The following is a 19159-nucleotide window of genomic DNA, read 5'->3' as shown; positions in this document are numbered from 1 at the left end:
AGCTAAGAACATAGGGTGCAAGACGAAGTTCACGCCTACCCAATTTAGGGATAGGAGAAAGGTTTTTCTCTCAAGTACTGAATCCAAGTCTTGAACAAGGGACCTCACCCTCTCACTGGGCTGAGAGAGTTTGGTTTAGTGACAAGATCACAAACAAGTTGTTCATTAGAGGATCCGTAGGGACTTGAGAAATAAGACGTAATCTTGGGGGTAAAGCTAATATTTGATCCAACCGTTATTACAAACAACCTCTGAAGGGTCGACTTGCTGATTATGGTTAAATCATGTGGACAGAATATATCTACAGTGAGGGGAGTGCAACTATGGGCTTTAGTGGAATGACCCATTAGTTAACGAATAGGGATTAATTTGGTCTAATGAGTTTAGCTAATTAATCTCGGATCATTGGAGCCCATGATCTGTAGGTCCGCGAGGTCCCCCTACTAGCTTGTAACGGACTAGCTTTAGAATAGCGTGATAAGTTAATTTGAAACCTTCAAAGGGAATTAGTAATTATATGAGATATAATTATGTTTAATTTTAGAATTAAACGGAATAGGAGAATTTATATATTTAAATATGATTTAAATATATAAAGATGGATATGTGTTAAAATTAATTTAATATTTGATATTAAATTAATTAAGTTTTATTTAATAATTAATTTATGAAATAATTAATTTTTCAATTTTAAAATCAAAATAGATTTTTAAATCAAATTTTTGATTTTGAGATAAAATTGAAAAAGGAAAAGAAAACAAAAACACAAAATAGAAAAATGTATTTTTCCATTAGCCATCACCTAACTAGCTCACACATATTGCAATGTCTTGCCGTTGTCTTCTCCAAGCATAAGCTGCAACTCATGCAGCTCTTCTCATTGCATGTTAATCTGCAATATAATGAAGAGATTGGAGTGAAAATCGGGCATGCAATCTACAGAATTTTGAGAGAAAATTCGGTTTGAAGAATGGTTCTTCAACAAAGTTGCTGTAGTGAGCTTTTCTCTTTCATCCCTTGATTCAAGCTTATTTTGAGTCCCACAACTCAATCTAGAGCATCAAGAGAATAGTTGAGAAGATCTTGAGATGGTCTACAACAAGATATGGAGAAGATAACAGCTGGGGATGGAGCTTTGAAGAAGTTTTACAAGAGGTATGTCTTGAAACCCATTTTTTCTGCAGAAGCATGCTTTATATTATGCCAAAATTAGTGAATTTGAGTACTTAGATGATCCTTGTATTTCTGTTGCTGATGATATAATCCTACACAACGTTACCTGGGAGAACGCTTTAAGATGAAAGATTTGGGATCACTTAATTATTTTCTTGGCCTTTAGGTCACATCTTGCCCTAATGGATATTGCTTTGTGTCTGATCTTTTAGCTCATTCTGTCACTTTACTAACATGTTAGATTAAAATGTTTGTCTGACTCCTTTTGATGATGTTCCTCTTGAGAATCAAATCCTGTATCGACAACTTTTTGGCAGTCTTATCTACCTAACCATGACGCGTCCAGACATTGCCTATGTGGTCCATGTTGTCAGTCAATTCATGTCAGTTTCTTGCACTATTCATTTCACTATCATGCTTCATATTCTACATTATATCAAAGACACACTTGGGCATGGTCTTTAGTTCTCCTGTCAGTCATCCTCGATTCTCTCTGAATATCTTGACGCTGACTAGGCAGGAGACCCTACTGATAGATGATCCACCATAGATTACTATTTTTATTTAGGTGATTCTTTTTTCTCTTGCCGTAGTAAGAAACAAACGGTTGTTTCTTGTTTTAACATAGAGTCTAAATATCGTGCGCTTGTTGTTGCTACTTCAGAGGCTTACAGCTTCATTGGCTTCTAACAGACATGGGGTCCCCTAAAGACTCTACCGCTATTGTTGGGTTATTCAATCTTTTCTAGACCCAATTACTCAAGATCAACACTGAGATGATGAAGAAATGGCTGAGAAAGGCTCTGTCAAATCCTCGATGATAGATACTCGATACTCAATAAGTTTCTGCTCGATACTTGATGGGAATTTCCTTCTATCCTCAACGAGTTTATGTTATTTTCTCGATGGAACACGATGAGTGTTGATCGATACTCGACTCTACTCGATGAGTCTTAATCTTTACTCGAAGCAACTCGAAGATGAAAATGACTGACTTAATGCTACTCGATAGAAGAAAATCAATGCACGATTCAAATCGGTAATCTGGAATTTGATTCGATTTGATAACAAGATTGTATTTTCTTCATTTTCAGAAAGATTGATGTCGATTGAAAGAAGAAGATAAAGAGAAGAAGAAGAAACACACAAGATTACGTGGTTCGACAAATATGCCTAGGTCCACAGGAAGATTCATGTTCTTTTCACTTTGAAGATTATGTATAGCTTGTTTTGTTTACGAAAAAATAGAAATTATGAACTACTCTATTTTGTTTTCTGATCAGTGGTATTTATAACACATAACAACAAACCGTTATAAGATAAATTTAGTTATAAACGGAACTAGCTGAGGTATTTGAGTCACGGTTTCTTCAAATTCTCCACCTTGACTTTAATGCCTGAAATCTTCAGATCTTCCTAATTCGGACCATTCTATCTACCCTGTGTCTGGAAGTTCGAAACCAACTTGTTCTAGATATTTGACCAATTTAAGTTTTGAAACTAGTTTTTTCAACATGTCAGCTACATCTCTGATGTGTGAACCTTTAAGATTTCTATTTCCCCTGTCTATACTTTGTCTCTGATGAACTGATACTTTATATCAATGTGTTTAGTTCTAGTGTGGTATTGGGGATTTCAAGATAAATGAATAGCACTTTGGTTGTCACAGTAGAGTTTTACCACTGTTTTATTTATTCCAAAGTCATTCAGCAATCCCTTAAGCCACATTGCCTCTTTAATTGCTTATGTTAAAGCCATATACTCAGCTCCTGTTGTAAATCTAGCTACTATACATTGTAGTGTTACTAGCTGATTAGATTAGGATCATAAAGGAATAGGTAGCCTGTTAGGGACCTCCTTTTGTTCAAATCACCAGCATGGTCAGCATCCACATATCCATATATGTTATAAGTTTGGTTCAACTGATTTTTCATATATTAGTCTTGAGTTTTTAGACCAAACTAAATATCTTAAGATCCATTTAGTAGCCTCCGAGTGTCTCTTACCTGGGTTAGACATATATCTACTATCAAGGCTAACTGAATATGAGAGATTAGGTCTAGTAGAAATCATCAAATACATTAGGCTTCCGACTGCCTAACTATAAGGTATAACTGACATCTGTTTTTTATGTTCTTGGTCAGAATCTTTAAGAGAGTTGGCTGAGGATAACTTGAAGTGTTGAGCAATAGGCAAGCTTACAGGTTTAGCATCACTCATATTAAACCTTTTTAGGATCTTCTCACAATAGTTAAACGGATTGATGCTTAAAACATACTCCTCCTTATTCCTTAGAATTTCATTTCTTAGGATTTTGCTTGCTTCTCCCAAGTCCTTCATATCAAACTCCCTTTTTAAGAGGTTTTTAACATGGCTTAGATCTTCCTTGGACCTACCTGCCAGTAACCTATCATCCATATATATGAGTAGATAAACCTTGTCCTTATAGGAACTTGTATTTACTTAAACACATATGTCAAATGAACTTCTTTTGAATCTAATGTTAGAAATATAGTCATTGAACCTTCTATACCAGCACCTCGGTGATTGTTTTAAGCCATAAATTGACTTGTTGAGTAGGCAATAAAGATTTTGTTTTCCTTTAACTTCAAATCCCTTAGGTTGTATCATATAGATTGTCTCTTCTAGATGTCCATGAAGGAAGGTAGTTTTCACATAATTCTAAGTTATTTTGAGCAACCAAGGATAAAAGAATTCTTATAAAGGTTTGTTGGACAACTAAAGAGAAAATCTCTGAGTAGTCTATTCCTTCTCTATATGTAAACCCCTTTACAACCAACCTTGCCTTATACCTAGGTTTCTAATCACAAGATGCACCTTTCTTAAGTTTGAAGACCCATTTAAAGGAAACTGGTTTATAACCCTTAGGTAGAGGAACTAAAGACCAAGTACCATTCACCTTTAGTGAATGCATTTCCTCATTCATAGCTTCTATCTAATCCCTTGCATCAGCACAACTTGTTGCTTCTTCAAAGGTTATTGGTTCTTGGTTAGTAGGAGCCACAACAACATTTAGAACCAAATTCATATAGTTCATTTCAGTATATCTATCTCGGGGTAATGGTTCTCCCTTGTCTATCCCTAGCTAAGACATACTAACTCAAGCCAGGCTGCTCATTAACAGTCTCCCCTTGTTCCCCTACATCATCCTCAACTTCTTCTATGTCACTAGGTAGGTTAGATTTTGTTGGTTGCTCAGTAGGTAACTCCCCCTCAATTTTTGTGGTAGATGACTCAGCTTCATCCTCAAGTCTTTTCTTCTTTTATATAAACATCTCATCTTCTCTAAAGGTGATGTCTCTGCTAATTATAAACTTCCTCTCTACTAGATGCCACATTTTATATCCATTGACACTCTCTGTGAAGCCTACAAACATGCACCTAATTGCTTTGGCTTTCAACTTTATTTTATTTTGGTGAACAAACCCTACACACCCAAAAAGCTTAAGGTTGTCTAGATTAAGAGGATGATTAGTCCACTTCTCCTCAAGGGTAAGCAACTCTAGAGATATGTGAAGGTACCTATTCAAGGTATACACTGTGTAGGCTGCAGCTTCTGCCCAATAGTTTTCACATAGGATAGCATCAGAAAGCAAATATCTACCCTTTCCATTATAGTTCTGTTTAATCTCTCAGCAACCCCATTCTATTGAGGTTTATACCTCACAGTTGTATGCCTAGTTATACCATTCTCACTACAGTATTTGTCAATGTCTTCATTGACAAACTCAAGTCCATTGTCAGTTCTAAAGTATTTTAACCTTTTAGATGTTTGTGTTTCTATCATAGCTTTCCATTCTTTAAACTTTCTAAAAACTTGGTCCTTAGTTTTAAGAAAGTATATTCAGCTTTTCCTAAAAAAACCATCTATAAAGATTAGAAAATATCTTGAGCCACTAAGGCTTGGTGTAGGAGATGGTTCCCATAGGTTAGAATGAACATAATCCAATGTTTCTTTGGTGGTATGTTGAGATTTTGTGAAGCTTTGTCTGGTTGCTTTCCCTAGAATACAGTGTTCATAGAAGGAAAGATGCTCACTAATCCCTTTGGTCAGTAAACCTTGTATAGACAGTGCTTGCATCCCTTTTTCGCTGATATGGGATAGTCTTTTATGCCACAAGTTTGCCTCTTTCAAGTTTGCTATTGAAACATTGTAGGCACTAGTCATCATCTCTACTCTTCTTACTATATAGAGGCCATTGACGTTCTCACCAACCAACACTACCTTAAAATCTTTAATCACCTCTAGGATTCCACCTTTTCATCTGCCTCACACCCAATGGAGTTAAACATACCTAGATATATCAATTTTCTCTTGAGCAAAGGTACATGTCTCCCATTTCTGAGAAGCTTGATTGATCCGTCCTTTAGCTTTAAGGATACTGAACCAACTCCTTTGATTTTGCACGCTTCATTGTTCCCTATGTACACAGATTCTCCATCCACCTTCTTATAGGTATTAAACCAAGGTCTAAAGGGTGTCATATGATAGGTACAACCAGAGTTAAGTACCTAGTCATGCTTCCCAAGAGGACTTATTTGGTTAGTTTTGTTTCTAGTAGAGGCTAAGACATCAGAATAAAAGTAGGACCCTTCAACCATTGAAGCTTCTGACTGTTTTCCTTTCTAATCCTTCTCTTTTTCCTGATTTTTCCATTTTAAGTTGTAGCAATCCCTCATCAAGTGTCCTTTCTTCTTGCAGTAATTACGTCTCAGTTTGGTTTTTCGTTTATACTCTTCACCAGACTGATTTTTAGCCTCTTTAAACTGATTTTGCTTGTTCTTATCCTTGACAAACAACCCTTCTTCACCAGGTTGTTCCTTTTTTATTGACTGAAGTTCCAAGTCTCTAGTTCTCAATGTTGAAATAATGACATCGGTGGTAACTGACTCTCTGCCATATTTCAAGGCATTCTTTACCTCCTTATAGACTTCAGGTAAAGAGTTCAACAAGACAAAGGCTTCATTCTCATCGTCAATCTTTTTGCCAAGGCTCTCAAACTTAGAGACTATCCTTTTAAACTCATCCAGTTTGTTTAATAGTGGTTTAGCATAATCCATCTTAAAAGTGAAGAACTTTTCCCTTAGGTACATCTTATTGGGGAGATCCTTAGTTGCAAAGAGACCTTCCAGCTTGACCCATATCTTATAAGTCGTGTCTTGATCGATCACCTGTCTCAAGATGCTATCACTGAGATTAAGAACTAAAGTTCCATAGGCATTAATTCCATATCTTCCCTTTCTTGAGTTGTTAACGTAGGTGGCAGAGTCGACGGGTCTAAAAGGGCTTTATGAGCTCTATGTTGTCCAAGAATAGCTTTGATTTTGGCCTTCCACAGACCAAAATCACCCTTTCCATCAAACTTTTCCATTTCCAATCTAGCAACAGTCATCACTAACCTGACAGAATATCGAGAATGGTTTTCTTGAGTATCTTGATGCTCTAAGAATGCTGACCTTGTTGATCTTCAAATACCTTGATTCCAAAAACTGTTGGGTTATTCAATCTTCTCTAGGCCCAATTACTCATAATCAATACTGAGATGATGAAGAAATGACTGAGAAAGGCTCTGTCAAATCTTCGACTTTAGATACTCGATACTCGATAAGTTTCTGCTCGATACTCGATGGAATTTCCTTCTATCCTCGACGAGTTTCTGTTCTTTGCTCGACGGAACACAATGAGTACTGATCGATACTTGACTATACTCTATGAGTCTTAGTCTTTACTCGAAGCAACTCAAAGATGAAAACGACTGACTCGATGCTACTCGATAGAAGAAAATCGATGCACGATTGAACTCGATACTCTGGAATCCGATACGATTTGATAACAAGATTGTATTTTTGTGATTTGCAAAAAGATTGATGTCGATCGAACGAAAAAGGTAAAGAGAAGAAGAAGAAACACAAAGAATTATGTGGTTCGGCCAATATGCCTACGTCCACAGAAAGATTCACGTTCTTTTCACTTTGAAGATTGCGTACAACTTGTTTTGTTTACAGAAAAAAGAAATTATGAACTACTCTATTTTGTTTTTTGATCAATGGTATTTATAACACATACCAACAGACAGTTACAAGATAAAGTTAGTTATAAACTAAACTAGCTGAGGTATTTCAGTCATGGTTTCTTTAGCTATTTTTCGTTGCGACAATCGTAGTGTTATTCAGATTGCTCAAAATGAGGTGGACAAAGCACAACAAGAATGACTAACACTTTATCCACCACCAACTCCAAAGTTCCACCTTTCCCCTTCAAGCCATATTTACGATCAAGCAACCAACAGACATTTTCACCAAGGCGCTCTCAATTGTGCGCTTCACTTAGTTACATTGCAAACTCAAGCTAATCCCTACTCTACGGCCTTGAGTTTGACGGGATGTTAAAATAATTTTGTAATTTCATGTTTTTGATTTAATTTACTTGGGTTGTTTGTTAGGATTTACCGTCTATTTATGATACAACATAAAGAAATATAGTAAATGTTTCACAACGACATTACGGTGGTGGAAGTGACGAAATGGGGCGCAGATGCTGTTGCAAAAGCCATACAATAGTGGGGCCAACCCAAATCCAAAATCAACCATCTCATCTTCTGCACCACTTCCGGTGTTGACATGCTCGATACTGACTAACAGCTTCTCAAGGTCCTCGACCTCCACCCCTTCATCAAATGCTAGATGATCTACCAGCAAGGTTGCTTTGCTGGTGGCATCCTATATCGCCTCGCCAAGGATTTAGCCGAGATCAACAGAGGAGCCGGAGTCTTGGCAGTCTGTCAAAGATCGCCACCATCAAGTTTCATGGCCTGTCGGAGACTCACTAGGACATGATGGTGGGGCAAGCATGGAGATGGTGCAATGGCGGTGACAATCGGGTCAAATCCAGATTTGTGGTGGAGCGGCTGTTGTACGAGCTGGTGTGGGCTGAAGCAACAGTGGTGCCAGAGACGGAGGGGGCGATCGAGGCGCACATGAGGGAAGTGGGGCTAACAATCCAAATGCTTAAAAATGTGCCTGGTCTCTTCTCTAACAATTTTATGTAGCGTTTGACTAAAGGGTGGAGGAATTCCGTTTTCTGGATCGCCCAGCCTGGTGGCCCTGCCATTCTCGACCAAGTAATTAATTCTTAAAACTCTAGTAATGAAATTTTAATTTTACTATTATTTATGTAAATTAAAAATTTATTAAAAATATTAGTTTAAATAATAAAAATTATTTTTAGGAAAAAAAAATATTTGGTTGATTCTGGGTTTGGTTTTCATTAATGTGAATTTTCTTTTCTTTTTTTGTACTAACATGTTACACTACGAATTAGGGTGTTTTAATCTTTTACTACATTATGTAACATTAAGGCCACGTATACTTCTCAGTAAACGTAATCAATCAGTCGTGATCAGAAGAGTGTAACCTATTTAAATATGTTATAATAAAAACTAATTAACAATATTCTATAGATTATGAATAATAAAAAAACTATTACCATTGCAATAAGTGTAGAGCAACATGTTAGAAAAATATTGGTCCGGTAAACTCACAAAACTTAATCTAATTTTTGGTTTTTACCACTACTAATTGAGTTTGATTGCTATTTTTACAACAGTCTAAAAACAATATTGTTTAAATTTTATTTTGATCTATTTTTAACTTGAAGGCTTCCTTTTTAATTTAGGTTTTCGTAGGGGTTTATATGTGCCGGGAGGAATTTTGTAGACCAACACGAAAATTCCAGTTGGCTTTAAATGAATCCTATATGTTCATTTTTGAAGAGTCAACCCAAGCCAACCCAAAATTTCTGTTGGGTCGGGTTGGGTCACCGAGTTTGATTTTTTTTTTTTGGAATTTTGACTATTTTTTTGATTTTTTTTCCTTACTTCCTTTTCATTGAACAATTTAATTTTTGTGGGTCAATAATTACATAACTGAACAAATTCTAAATATATTACATTAATAATTAAAAATTTAATAATCATACAACATGTAGTCTATGCAATAGTTATAGTATTTACCTTAAAATACAATCACCATAAATTCAATATAAACTTGAAAAGAAACTAACTCAAATCATTCAAATGTTCAAGTTCAAAGTTCATACTCAAAATATTCAAAGTCTACATTCAAATCATTCAAAATAGAAACAAAAAGTCCAAGTTTAATAATAACTATTAGCCTATTACATAAAATTACAAGTTCAAAATAATCATTCAAAAGCACCATGAGACATGAGGAATGACTTGATTGAGTTTTCTTCTTCATCTTGGTCTTTTCACTTTTCAATGCCTGGAAAAGTTATAAATACATTAAACTAAGAGGATCGTTTAAAAGTAATAATACTATTTGATCTTATGTTAATAAAACTTACAATTAAAATCATCATTATGCTCCAAATCCAATTCCTTATTTCAAAAAGACAGAGGATGATGGGTTCTCTACAAAAAAAATCACACAAAATTAAATATATTAATTATTTGAGCATAATATAGAAATGTACAATAAACAGGTTAGATATGTACCATAAAAATTTCATTTAATTACCTAACTCAAAATTTTCACAAGCCTCTAACTCATCAAGTTGTGGATGGAGATTTAGTAACACTCAGCCGCCACGAATCTAATTTTGTACACATATCAAGGCCTTCACTGTTTTTGGAGTCAAAGAACTTTGAAAGTACTCAAGAATCCTCCCTGTTGAAATAAACACAAATTCAGAAGCCACCGTAGATATCGGAACTGCCAAAACATCTCGAACATTTTTTGGTAAAATGGGATATTTGTAGCCGTTCATTTTCCACCAGTACAAAATCTCAAAATCATCTTTATCTTCTATATCCTTGTCAAATAAATAAGAAATCAAATCATTCTTGACTTCCAATGAACTTTCTTCTTCTCTCAATCTCTTAAAAGTTATCCACGTATCATCTATTTCATTGTCCACACCATGATCATCTTGATTTATAGTGATAGTCTTTGATTGTTGAGAATCATTAGTACTATGACTACCTCGAGGCGAAGTGTTATGTGATTTGTAAAAGTTATATAGACGATACAAATAAAACTTCACAATCTCAAGCATATCCTTAACAACATCACTCTCATAAACATTGGAAAGACAATAATTCAAGTATTTTAATTTGTACAGAGGATCAGTCACCATAGCCACAAACATCAATTTATTCATTTTTTTCAAGTGAACCCCAATACTTATCAAACTTTATCTTCATATTCATAGCCATCATACTTAGAACAGAGTTGGTAATGTTGCTCCATTCGTTTAAAGCAAACTGAATTTTATTAATTTCCTTATAACTAACATTAGAAGTCACATATGAAGATCCATTTATCTTTGTGGTGGTTTTGTAAAATCTTTTTAAAAACTTAAATAAATACACCTACAGAATCAGATATACTTAGGGGCCCCAATCTTTTATTTTCATGGTCATCTTCCTCGAAATAATCAACAAAATCGAGTAGCAAATGCAACACGATCGATTAAACTTTTTACTCGATCATGAAGCATTAGCCATGCGATCGTTTAGCAAATGCTACACGATAGAGTAGAACTTTTCTACACGATCGTCTAGCAAATCTAAACGATCATTTAGCCTGGGCTACACGATCTGACCAACTTTTGGTCTTCTTCCTCGAAGTAAAATGCATCTCCATGCCTTGAAGCTTCATCATGAACGATTTTTACATACTCAAACACTTTGAATACAGACTCGATAGTAAGTTAATAATGCCCAAAAACATAGGGGCCCTTACAAATTAGCTTTGAAATATAAAAGAAAGCAATACAAAGAGGCAATCATCCCATAAACTCCATTAATTCACATCCAAATACATCTAACACTTAAATGCAATGTAGATACGCTTAAAGCCCACCAAGAATGTAAATGCAATTCAATACATCAATAGAATTTGGAGTATCAGAACCTGGCTCTGATACCAATTGAAGAAACTCTTAAACAAGAGAACCATTGAGTGGAAGTAAGATTATTCCAAAAACCCATTGTGAAAGAAAAAGGAATTTACAATCATAAAAGAACAATTTTGCATCATAGAGTAAATTACAGCATGCATTCATTTAAAAATAAAGGGAATCAAGTGACATACGTTTGAAGATCTCTTCTTCAAGTATTCGCTCGATTAACACTAGTAACGCATCCATGCAAACTCGATCACGAGCACGAATGCAACGAACAACTAGTGCAACTAACGAACTGTCTAATCCTCGAACCCAATCGAGTAAGACTCAATCTTCAACCCTCGAACAGAAACACTCGACACTACTACTTGGTTACCTAGGTATTCTCGATACGAGAATCTAGGAGGTGTAGGCTCTATGTGAATTTGGTAGAGGGCAGGAGGATGTATACGATCAAGTAACTGGGAGAAAGGCTAAGTCTATCATATAGACTAGGTACTCGATCATCTAGTAAACGAGAAGTTTTCGTCTAGTAAACTCGCTCGTCGTTCACTCTCTCAAAGGCTATCGTATAACTTTTTCTTTTGCTCGATTGAGTGTGATGTGATCATGAGAAATGAAAATTATTTCACTTTTATTCTTCAGTTATTAAAACTGATAGAAACCTCTCACTCAATCATTAAAAGAGAAACAAATAACTACCAATAATTATCTAATAATTTTTTTATTATAAATAAATATAATAACTAATTTATCATTTAAATTTATAACCTATAGTTTTAATATCACATCATATGTAATATATAAACCATAGTTCTGTTTCTCCTTAATGATATTTAATATAAATCATATTTATATTAATTCATCCAATTAATGTATCTAATACATCAAATCAATTATATCACATATAATTGAATAAATTTAATTCTATCATATATAATCAAATTTCATCTCGTTAATTTGAACACATCAAACTAACCCAAAAACTGATTTTGAATATGAATCCATTGAGCTACTAAGGGGACCTTATGGACTTGTAACTAGAAGCTCCCACTATACGTGAATAACTGACTAAACTCTTTAATCACGATATCCACCATCCGTTAACTGTTGGGCATTCCACTAAAGACCGACAACTGCACTTTTCGCACTACATATATATTTCTATGTCCATTGGATATAACTAATCAACAGTATGATGACCCTTCACAAATCGCTTGTAAGTCTAGTTAGGCCTATATACCGTTTTGCACTTGTAGTTACATCTAACTTCTTAAGTACCATTGACTCCTCTAATGAATAATACATCATAGTCCCACTATGAGTGAACACTTCTCGGGCCATAAGAAGGTGTGGCACCACATTGTTCAAGCCTCGAAATCAGCTCTTAAGAGAGAAATCTATCTACTTACCCCTGCTTCGGGGAAGGAGTGAATTCCGTCTGAGTTTCCATCTGAGAAATCTATATACAAATCTATCTACTCCCCAATCATACGAATTCCCAAACTGGTAGGTTTGACTCGGCGATCTGGCCACTCTCACCCATGCAAATCAAAGGACTGCCCTTTGTATAGGATGCCCCCGCTTGCATGTCTTCACATGAATAATCAGGATCAGACCATTTGTAGCACTTTACAATACTTGTAACATCTACAAAGCGGGTCGTATCCGTATCGTCACCAGGATAAGGTTTCACTTCTTTATCCATACACTACAGACCATTTAGGATATCACTTAAGGCATGATCCACTTGTATGTCTCCATATACATGCTTAAGTTACAACGATAACCAGGGATCTTAGTTTATTTGTTTGTGGTTAATGAAATTAAAATATCTTATATTTCATAGACAATAATGAAGAAAATATCTCATATTATTACATAAAAAATGTTTGTTCATACACGTGTTTACAAACTACAAGACCCTACAAGATTTAGGGCATCAACCCCAACTGTTACATATGTTGTAAAGTGCTATAAATTGTATGATCCTGATCATTCATGTATTAGACATGCGAGCGGAGATATTCTATACAAAGAAGTTTGTATAAGACTGGACCATGAAATGTTTAGTCTCATTATATAATGTCGTTCATAATTGAGACTTTCATTTCACTAGGATGACCATAGATAACATGACCTTAATCCTGAGTGAGGTGTGAACTTCTGTTTATGAAGGCGGTCCTTTGATTTGCATGGGTGAGAGTAGCCAAATCGCGACTCAACAAGCCTACCATTTTGGGGATTCATCTGATTGGGGAGCTGGGAATTCAGTTAGACAAGATGGAATTCACTCATTCTCCGAAGCAGGGGTAAGTAGATAAATTGCCCTCTTAAAGGCTGATTTCAGATCTTGAACAATGTAGCGCCACACCCTCTCCTGGCCCTAGGGGGTTTAGTCATAGTGCGACTATGATCTATTATTCATTAGAGGGATCAGTGGAAGTTAGATATAACTATAAGGGCAAAATGGTAATTTGGCCAATCTATACTTACTAGCTATTTGTGAAGAGTCATCATACTGTTGAATGGTTATATCTAATAGACACAGAAATGTAATTGTAGTGCGAAGAGTGTAGCTGTTGATCTCTAGTGGAGTGCCCGATAGTTAACGAATAGTGGATAATGTGATTAAAGAGTTTAATCAGTTATTCACGTACCATTGGAGCTTCAAGCTACATGTCCATAAGGTCCCCTTGGTAGCTCAATGGATTTAGTTGAGAATCAGTTTTTGGGTTAATTTGAAATGTTCAAATTAATAAGAGGGAATTTAATTAATGTGATATAATTAAAGTAATTCAATTATATATGATATAATTGATATAATATTTATGATACATTATAGTTTAATTGGAGGAACAAATATTTAAATATGATAAAAATATATTTTCTATGAATAAGATTCATAGTTATTAAATTTAATATAAATGTGATTTATATTAAATGTCATAAAATAGAGACAAAGAACTATGGTTTATATATTGTATATGATACAATATTAAAACTATAGTTTATAAATATAATATGATAGTTTCAAGGCGAACAACAGGGGCAAATACCTCGTCATAGTCGATGTCATGTCGTTGGCTATACCCTTTCACCACTAGTCTCGCCTTGTGCCTCTCAATATCGCCATTTACTTTTCTCTGTTTTGTATACCCACATCACTATGATCGGTTTGTGCCCTTTTGGAAGCTTGGTCAACTCCCATGTGTCATTTTTCTCTATCGCTCGAATTTCTTCATCCATTGCATCATCCCATTTCTTTCTTACAATGGCTTCTTGGAAACTAATAGGCTCACAATCACCAAAAAGACAATAGAGAATTATGTCATTTTGAATTTCATTTACCTCATTAAGTTCCCGTAGAATTCGAGTTCCTCTTAGGCCAATTTGTTCTCCGAATCGCTGGATGAACCTTCAGATGATGATCGATCGGTCGAATGAGGTGGTACTGGAATGGGCAAACCTTCATCTTTTTCGTCCCTGGTCGGCTCATTTTCATCGTTTTCTTAAAAATATGGAACGAAATCATACTCCTCCTCTTGTATATTCCAATCTCAAGAGGCTTCCTCATAAAAAAAAAAAAAATCACGACTAATCATTACCTTCCCATTCAAAGGATTATAAAGACGATAACATTTGAACTTGCATCATAGCTGATGAAGATGAGTTTCTCACATCGATCATCGAGCTTGGTCCTTTTTTCTTTCGACACATGAGCATATGCAATACTCCCAAACACCTTGAAGTGACCAATCCCGGGCTTTCTTCCATTCCATGCTTCTTGAGACGTCTTGTCAAGCATACTTTTGGTTGGAGCTCGATTTGTGAAATAAACCGCACAAGCTATGGCCTCCGCACAAAATTCCCTCGACATCTTTTTTGCCTTTGGCATGATTCTTGCCATTTTCAACATTGTCTGATTCTTCCTCTCTACCATGCCATTTTGTTATGATGTCCTTGGGACTATTAACGGACGTCGGATGCCTTTTTCATTACAAAATTGTTTGAACTTATTTGATGTGAATTCACCACCTCGATCGGTTCTCATGGCATTGATTGTAAGGTTGTTTTCATTCTCCACACGTGCCTTAAATCTCTTGAAGATTTCAAATACTTTTGATTTTTCCTTCAAAAAGTACACCCACGTTTTTCTAGAAAAATCATCAATAAAGAGAAGGAAATATTTACTTTTACCATGAGATTTTGGTTTGATCATTCCACACACATCGGCATGGATGAGTTCTAAAGACTTCTTTGCTCTTGTCATAGACTTCTTCGAAAAACTACTTCGATGATGTTTGCCAAGCAAACACCCTTCACACACTTGGTTTGGCTTTTGAATGTGTGGTAAACCTCGCACCATCTTCTTCTTCGACAAATCTTCTAGACTTCCAAAATTGAGGCGCCCGAACCATAGATGCCAAGTCATGAGAGATCTTCATAACACGTCTTCAAGCATTTTGGAACATCATTATATATATTCAAAGGAAACATTCGATTTTTGGTCATGGAGACTTTAGCAATAAGTCTCTCATGATTATCCCTCAAATACAAACAATTGTTTTTCATTTGAACTTCACAACCTTTCTCTAACAATTGTCCTACACTCAATATATTATTTTTTACATTGGGAATGTAATAAACATTTGTGATATATTGATTTTCTCCATTTTTTAACCGAATGAGAATTTTACCTATTCCTTTGATGGCGGCCAAAGAATTGTCTCCAAAGGCAATATTACCTTTCTCCATCCCGTTCAACTCCACAAACATCTCACGTTTTCCACACATATGATTCGAGGCTTCTGTGTCTAGATACCACATACTATCTTGACTCTCTTCTTCTCCCTTTGAAACCATAAATAAGGTTCCATTCTCCTCTGCATAATTGGATTGCCCTTGATGGGCTTTTGATGTGCTAACGGTTGATCGGTCCCGATGCTTTCGATCAATCGACTCTATTTGAGATGAGTAATCCTCATTCGCATAATGTCCATATTTGTTACAATTATAACATTTTAGCTGAGATTTATCTCTCCTGGACCTTCCACCTCGTCTTCCTCTTCCTCTTGAGGATTCAGACGAGTTTTGAGAAACATCGGTGTTGGCTTCACCTCTTCCACCATGGCCTCAACCACCACGACTATTCTCCTCCTTGATTTTGAGATGGAGAAGTTGTTCAACGGTCTCTGTTTGCTCCATCCTCCTTTTCTTTTTCTCCTCATAGGCTTGTAACGAGCTTATAAATTGTTCAATTGTCATGTTCTTGAGATCCTTTGTCTCCTCGATCGTCGTGATGATAATCTCGAACTTTGTATTTAGGCTTCGTAGAACCTTCTCCATGACACGAACATCGGTGATTTCTTCACCATTCTGTCTCAATTGGTTGACGACAACCATTACTTTTGTGTGATATTTCGCTATCACCTTTGTCTCCTTCATTTGTAAAGATTCAAACTCACCACGTAAGGTTTGCAACCATACATTTTTCACACGATCGGCTCCTCTATGAATCAATTGGAGCTTGTGCCATGCCGCCTTTGATGTCTCTGCATTGGCGATAGTCTTAAACGTATCTTCGTCCACCAGTTGATACAAGATACAAAGGGCCTTCTTGTCCTTCTTTTTTATCTTCTTTAATGCATCTCTTTGCGCTTGATCTGCTCCAGCTTCTACCTCTTAGAAACCGTTCTCCACGATCTCCCACACGTCTTGTGCTCCTAGTAACGCTTTTATCTTGATGCTCCAATTGTCATAATTGAGGTTGGTAAGCATTGGTAGTTGAAGTGAACCTATCCCACTATTGACCATTTTTCTCTCAATATTTTCTACTAGCTCTGATACCACTATGTTAGAAAAAAACGTGGAGGACAAATATGAAAAATGAGAGATAGATATTTTCATTCAACTAAGCATGCATGCCTTTATATAGGCTTACAAACATAACCATAGGAATGCCAATGGTTTAAAGCTATAAATGTCATCAAATGCTCATAACTCACATAACTCTTATAACTAAAAAATCACTATTGGTTACAAAAAACTAAAAATCACAAAACCCAAAAGTCACACTAAATGCCACAAATAAAGTTTAATAATGACAAACTTTTCAACACACTTTGGGACCTATCAGACGATCATTTTAGAGTTTTGTTACATCCATTCTCTTAGGTTCAGTCATTACTTGCTAACAATGTACTACGAATCATAAGGCCATGTCTTTGGTTGTGCTCATCAGTTATGTTTTGGGTGAAACGTATGACTAAAAAGAAGCAACTATATCTATAGTGACAAGAAAAAGTTGTCTCAAAACCTTGATGTTGGCACTTGGTGCTCTAAATCCAAGCTTTTTTGTTTTCTTTCTTTTTTTTTTTTTTTTAACTATGATATTTGTACCATTGCTTTAAATTGGAGAGCTTTACTGTAACTACCCTATTTGTATCTTTACACATCAATGAAGTATCTTTGCTCAAAAACCATCCTTAGAGCGTCTGGATGTTGCTTCAAGAAATTTTTTGAATTATATAGGACTAAATTGGAAGTCGATGAAATCATTGGAGAAAAAGGGATTTTCAATGTTTAATTAGGATAGTGGAGATTGATCATTGGATAATATATGTGATTAAGTTATTGTTACCTTTGTTGAAACTGAAATTTAGAAATGATAGACTTTAATGTGTAAGCTTCATCGCATATGGTAACTATTTGATTTTTCGTTTTTCATTTTTTAAAATGAAGTCTACTTTTTTTAATTCTTAAAAATAATTTGCATCATTCTTCAAGTAAAAGAGTTGAGTTCATAGCCAAGTTCCAAAAAAAGTATAATTTTTTTTACTTTTCAATTAGCTTGATTTTTGAAAATATTTGTAAAAGATAGATAATAAAGCAAGAAAGTTAGAGGTAGAATGACTGTTTATAGACTTAATTTTCAAAAACTAAATTTGTTACCAAACGAGACCTAAATTTCTTGTTGTATGATGAATTTATCAACATAGCTACATGATTTTCTATTGATTGGTTAATTTGTTTATCTTAATTATATGGATAGGTTAGGGGTCTTTTTAAATATAAAAAATATTTTCAAATATCTACATTTCATAGGAAAAAATTTCAAGGGCTAGTTGCATAAATAGAATTGAAGCCCAAAATAATAGAATATGTAGTACAAGGATAAAATAATTGCATATATAGATAAAAAAAAAAATGGTAAAAGACTAAAAAACTCATGCCTAACCACCATTTTGCTCGCTTCTTTCCAGTTTTCTCAAATTAAAAGCTATCACTGATAGCAACTATCAGTGATAGCCACTGATAGCTTCTATCAATTACTATCGATGATAGTTGTTACCAGAGATAACCACTGATAGCTGCTATCGCTGATAGCTTCTATCAATTACTATCGATGATAGTTGTTACCAGAGATAACTTTCAATTTGAGAAAAAGTAATAAAATCTTGAAATATTAGCTTTTAATTTGCTATCAATTATCAGTAGCTATCATTGATTCACTTTCATCAATTGGAATCAACCTTGAAATATAAAAGCTTAAGGCTATCAATGGCTATCAATGATAAATTTATAAATAGTGATCAACTTTGAAAGAAGACTAACAACTTTGATTACCACAGTAGCTATCACTAATAATCTTTTATCATGGCTATTACTAATAGCAGCTATCAGCCGCTATCACTGATAGACTTTCATCAATTAGAATAAACATTGAAATATTAATACTTAAGACTATCAATGATAGACTTCTATATCTGTTATCATCTTTGAAAGAAACTCGATATATAGATATCAGCTAAGTTATATCACTGATATCACTAACATCACTCATATTGTGGTTATCAGTGATAGCTTCTTTCAATGATAACATTATTGATAAGATGCTATTAATGATCTCACTGATATGATGCTATCAGTGATAATTCTCTATCACTGATAACGTGCTATCAGTGGTAGCTTCTATCATTGATAACGTGCTATGGAGTAGCTTCTATCGCCGATAACCTGCTATCGAGTAGCTTC

At 35.1% G+C, this 19159-nt stretch overlaps 1 protein-coding gene and 1 pseudogene across 1 annotated transcript; one reads left to right on the top strand and one right to left on the bottom strand.

Annotated features, from left to right (window-relative positions):
- Positions 1–8330, top strand: part of LOC120077343 (chalcone synthase 3 pseudogene) — a 35395-nt pseudogene extending 27065 nt beyond the window's left edge.
- Positions 8331–9808: 1478 nt separating this feature from the next.
- LOC150038459 (zinc finger BED domain-containing protein RICESLEEPER 3-like) lies at positions 9809–10351 on the bottom strand. Its single transcript, XM_090313259.1, has one exon. It carries the CDS (start codon positions 10349–10351, stop codon positions 9809–9811), a length of 543 nt encoding a protein of 180 aa, XP_090169385.1.
- Between the last annotated feature and the right edge of the window lie 8808 nt (positions 10352–19159).

The sequence above is a fragment of the Benincasa hispida genome, chromosome 1 (assembly GCF_027475165.1).
Source record: "Benincasa hispida cultivar pf3 chromosome 1, pf3_genome.v1.1, whole genome shotgun sequence".
Lineage (NCBI taxonomy): Eukaryota > Viridiplantae > Streptophyta > Magnoliopsida > Cucurbitales > Cucurbitaceae > Benincasa > Benincasa hispida.
This window is presented reverse-complemented; position numbering and strand designations above follow the sequence as displayed.

Coding starts and splice junctions, on each gene's coding strand:
- LOC150038459 (XM_090313259.1), bottom strand. CDS start 10,351: ATGGTGACTGATCCTCTGTACAAATTAAAATACTTGAATTATTGTCTT.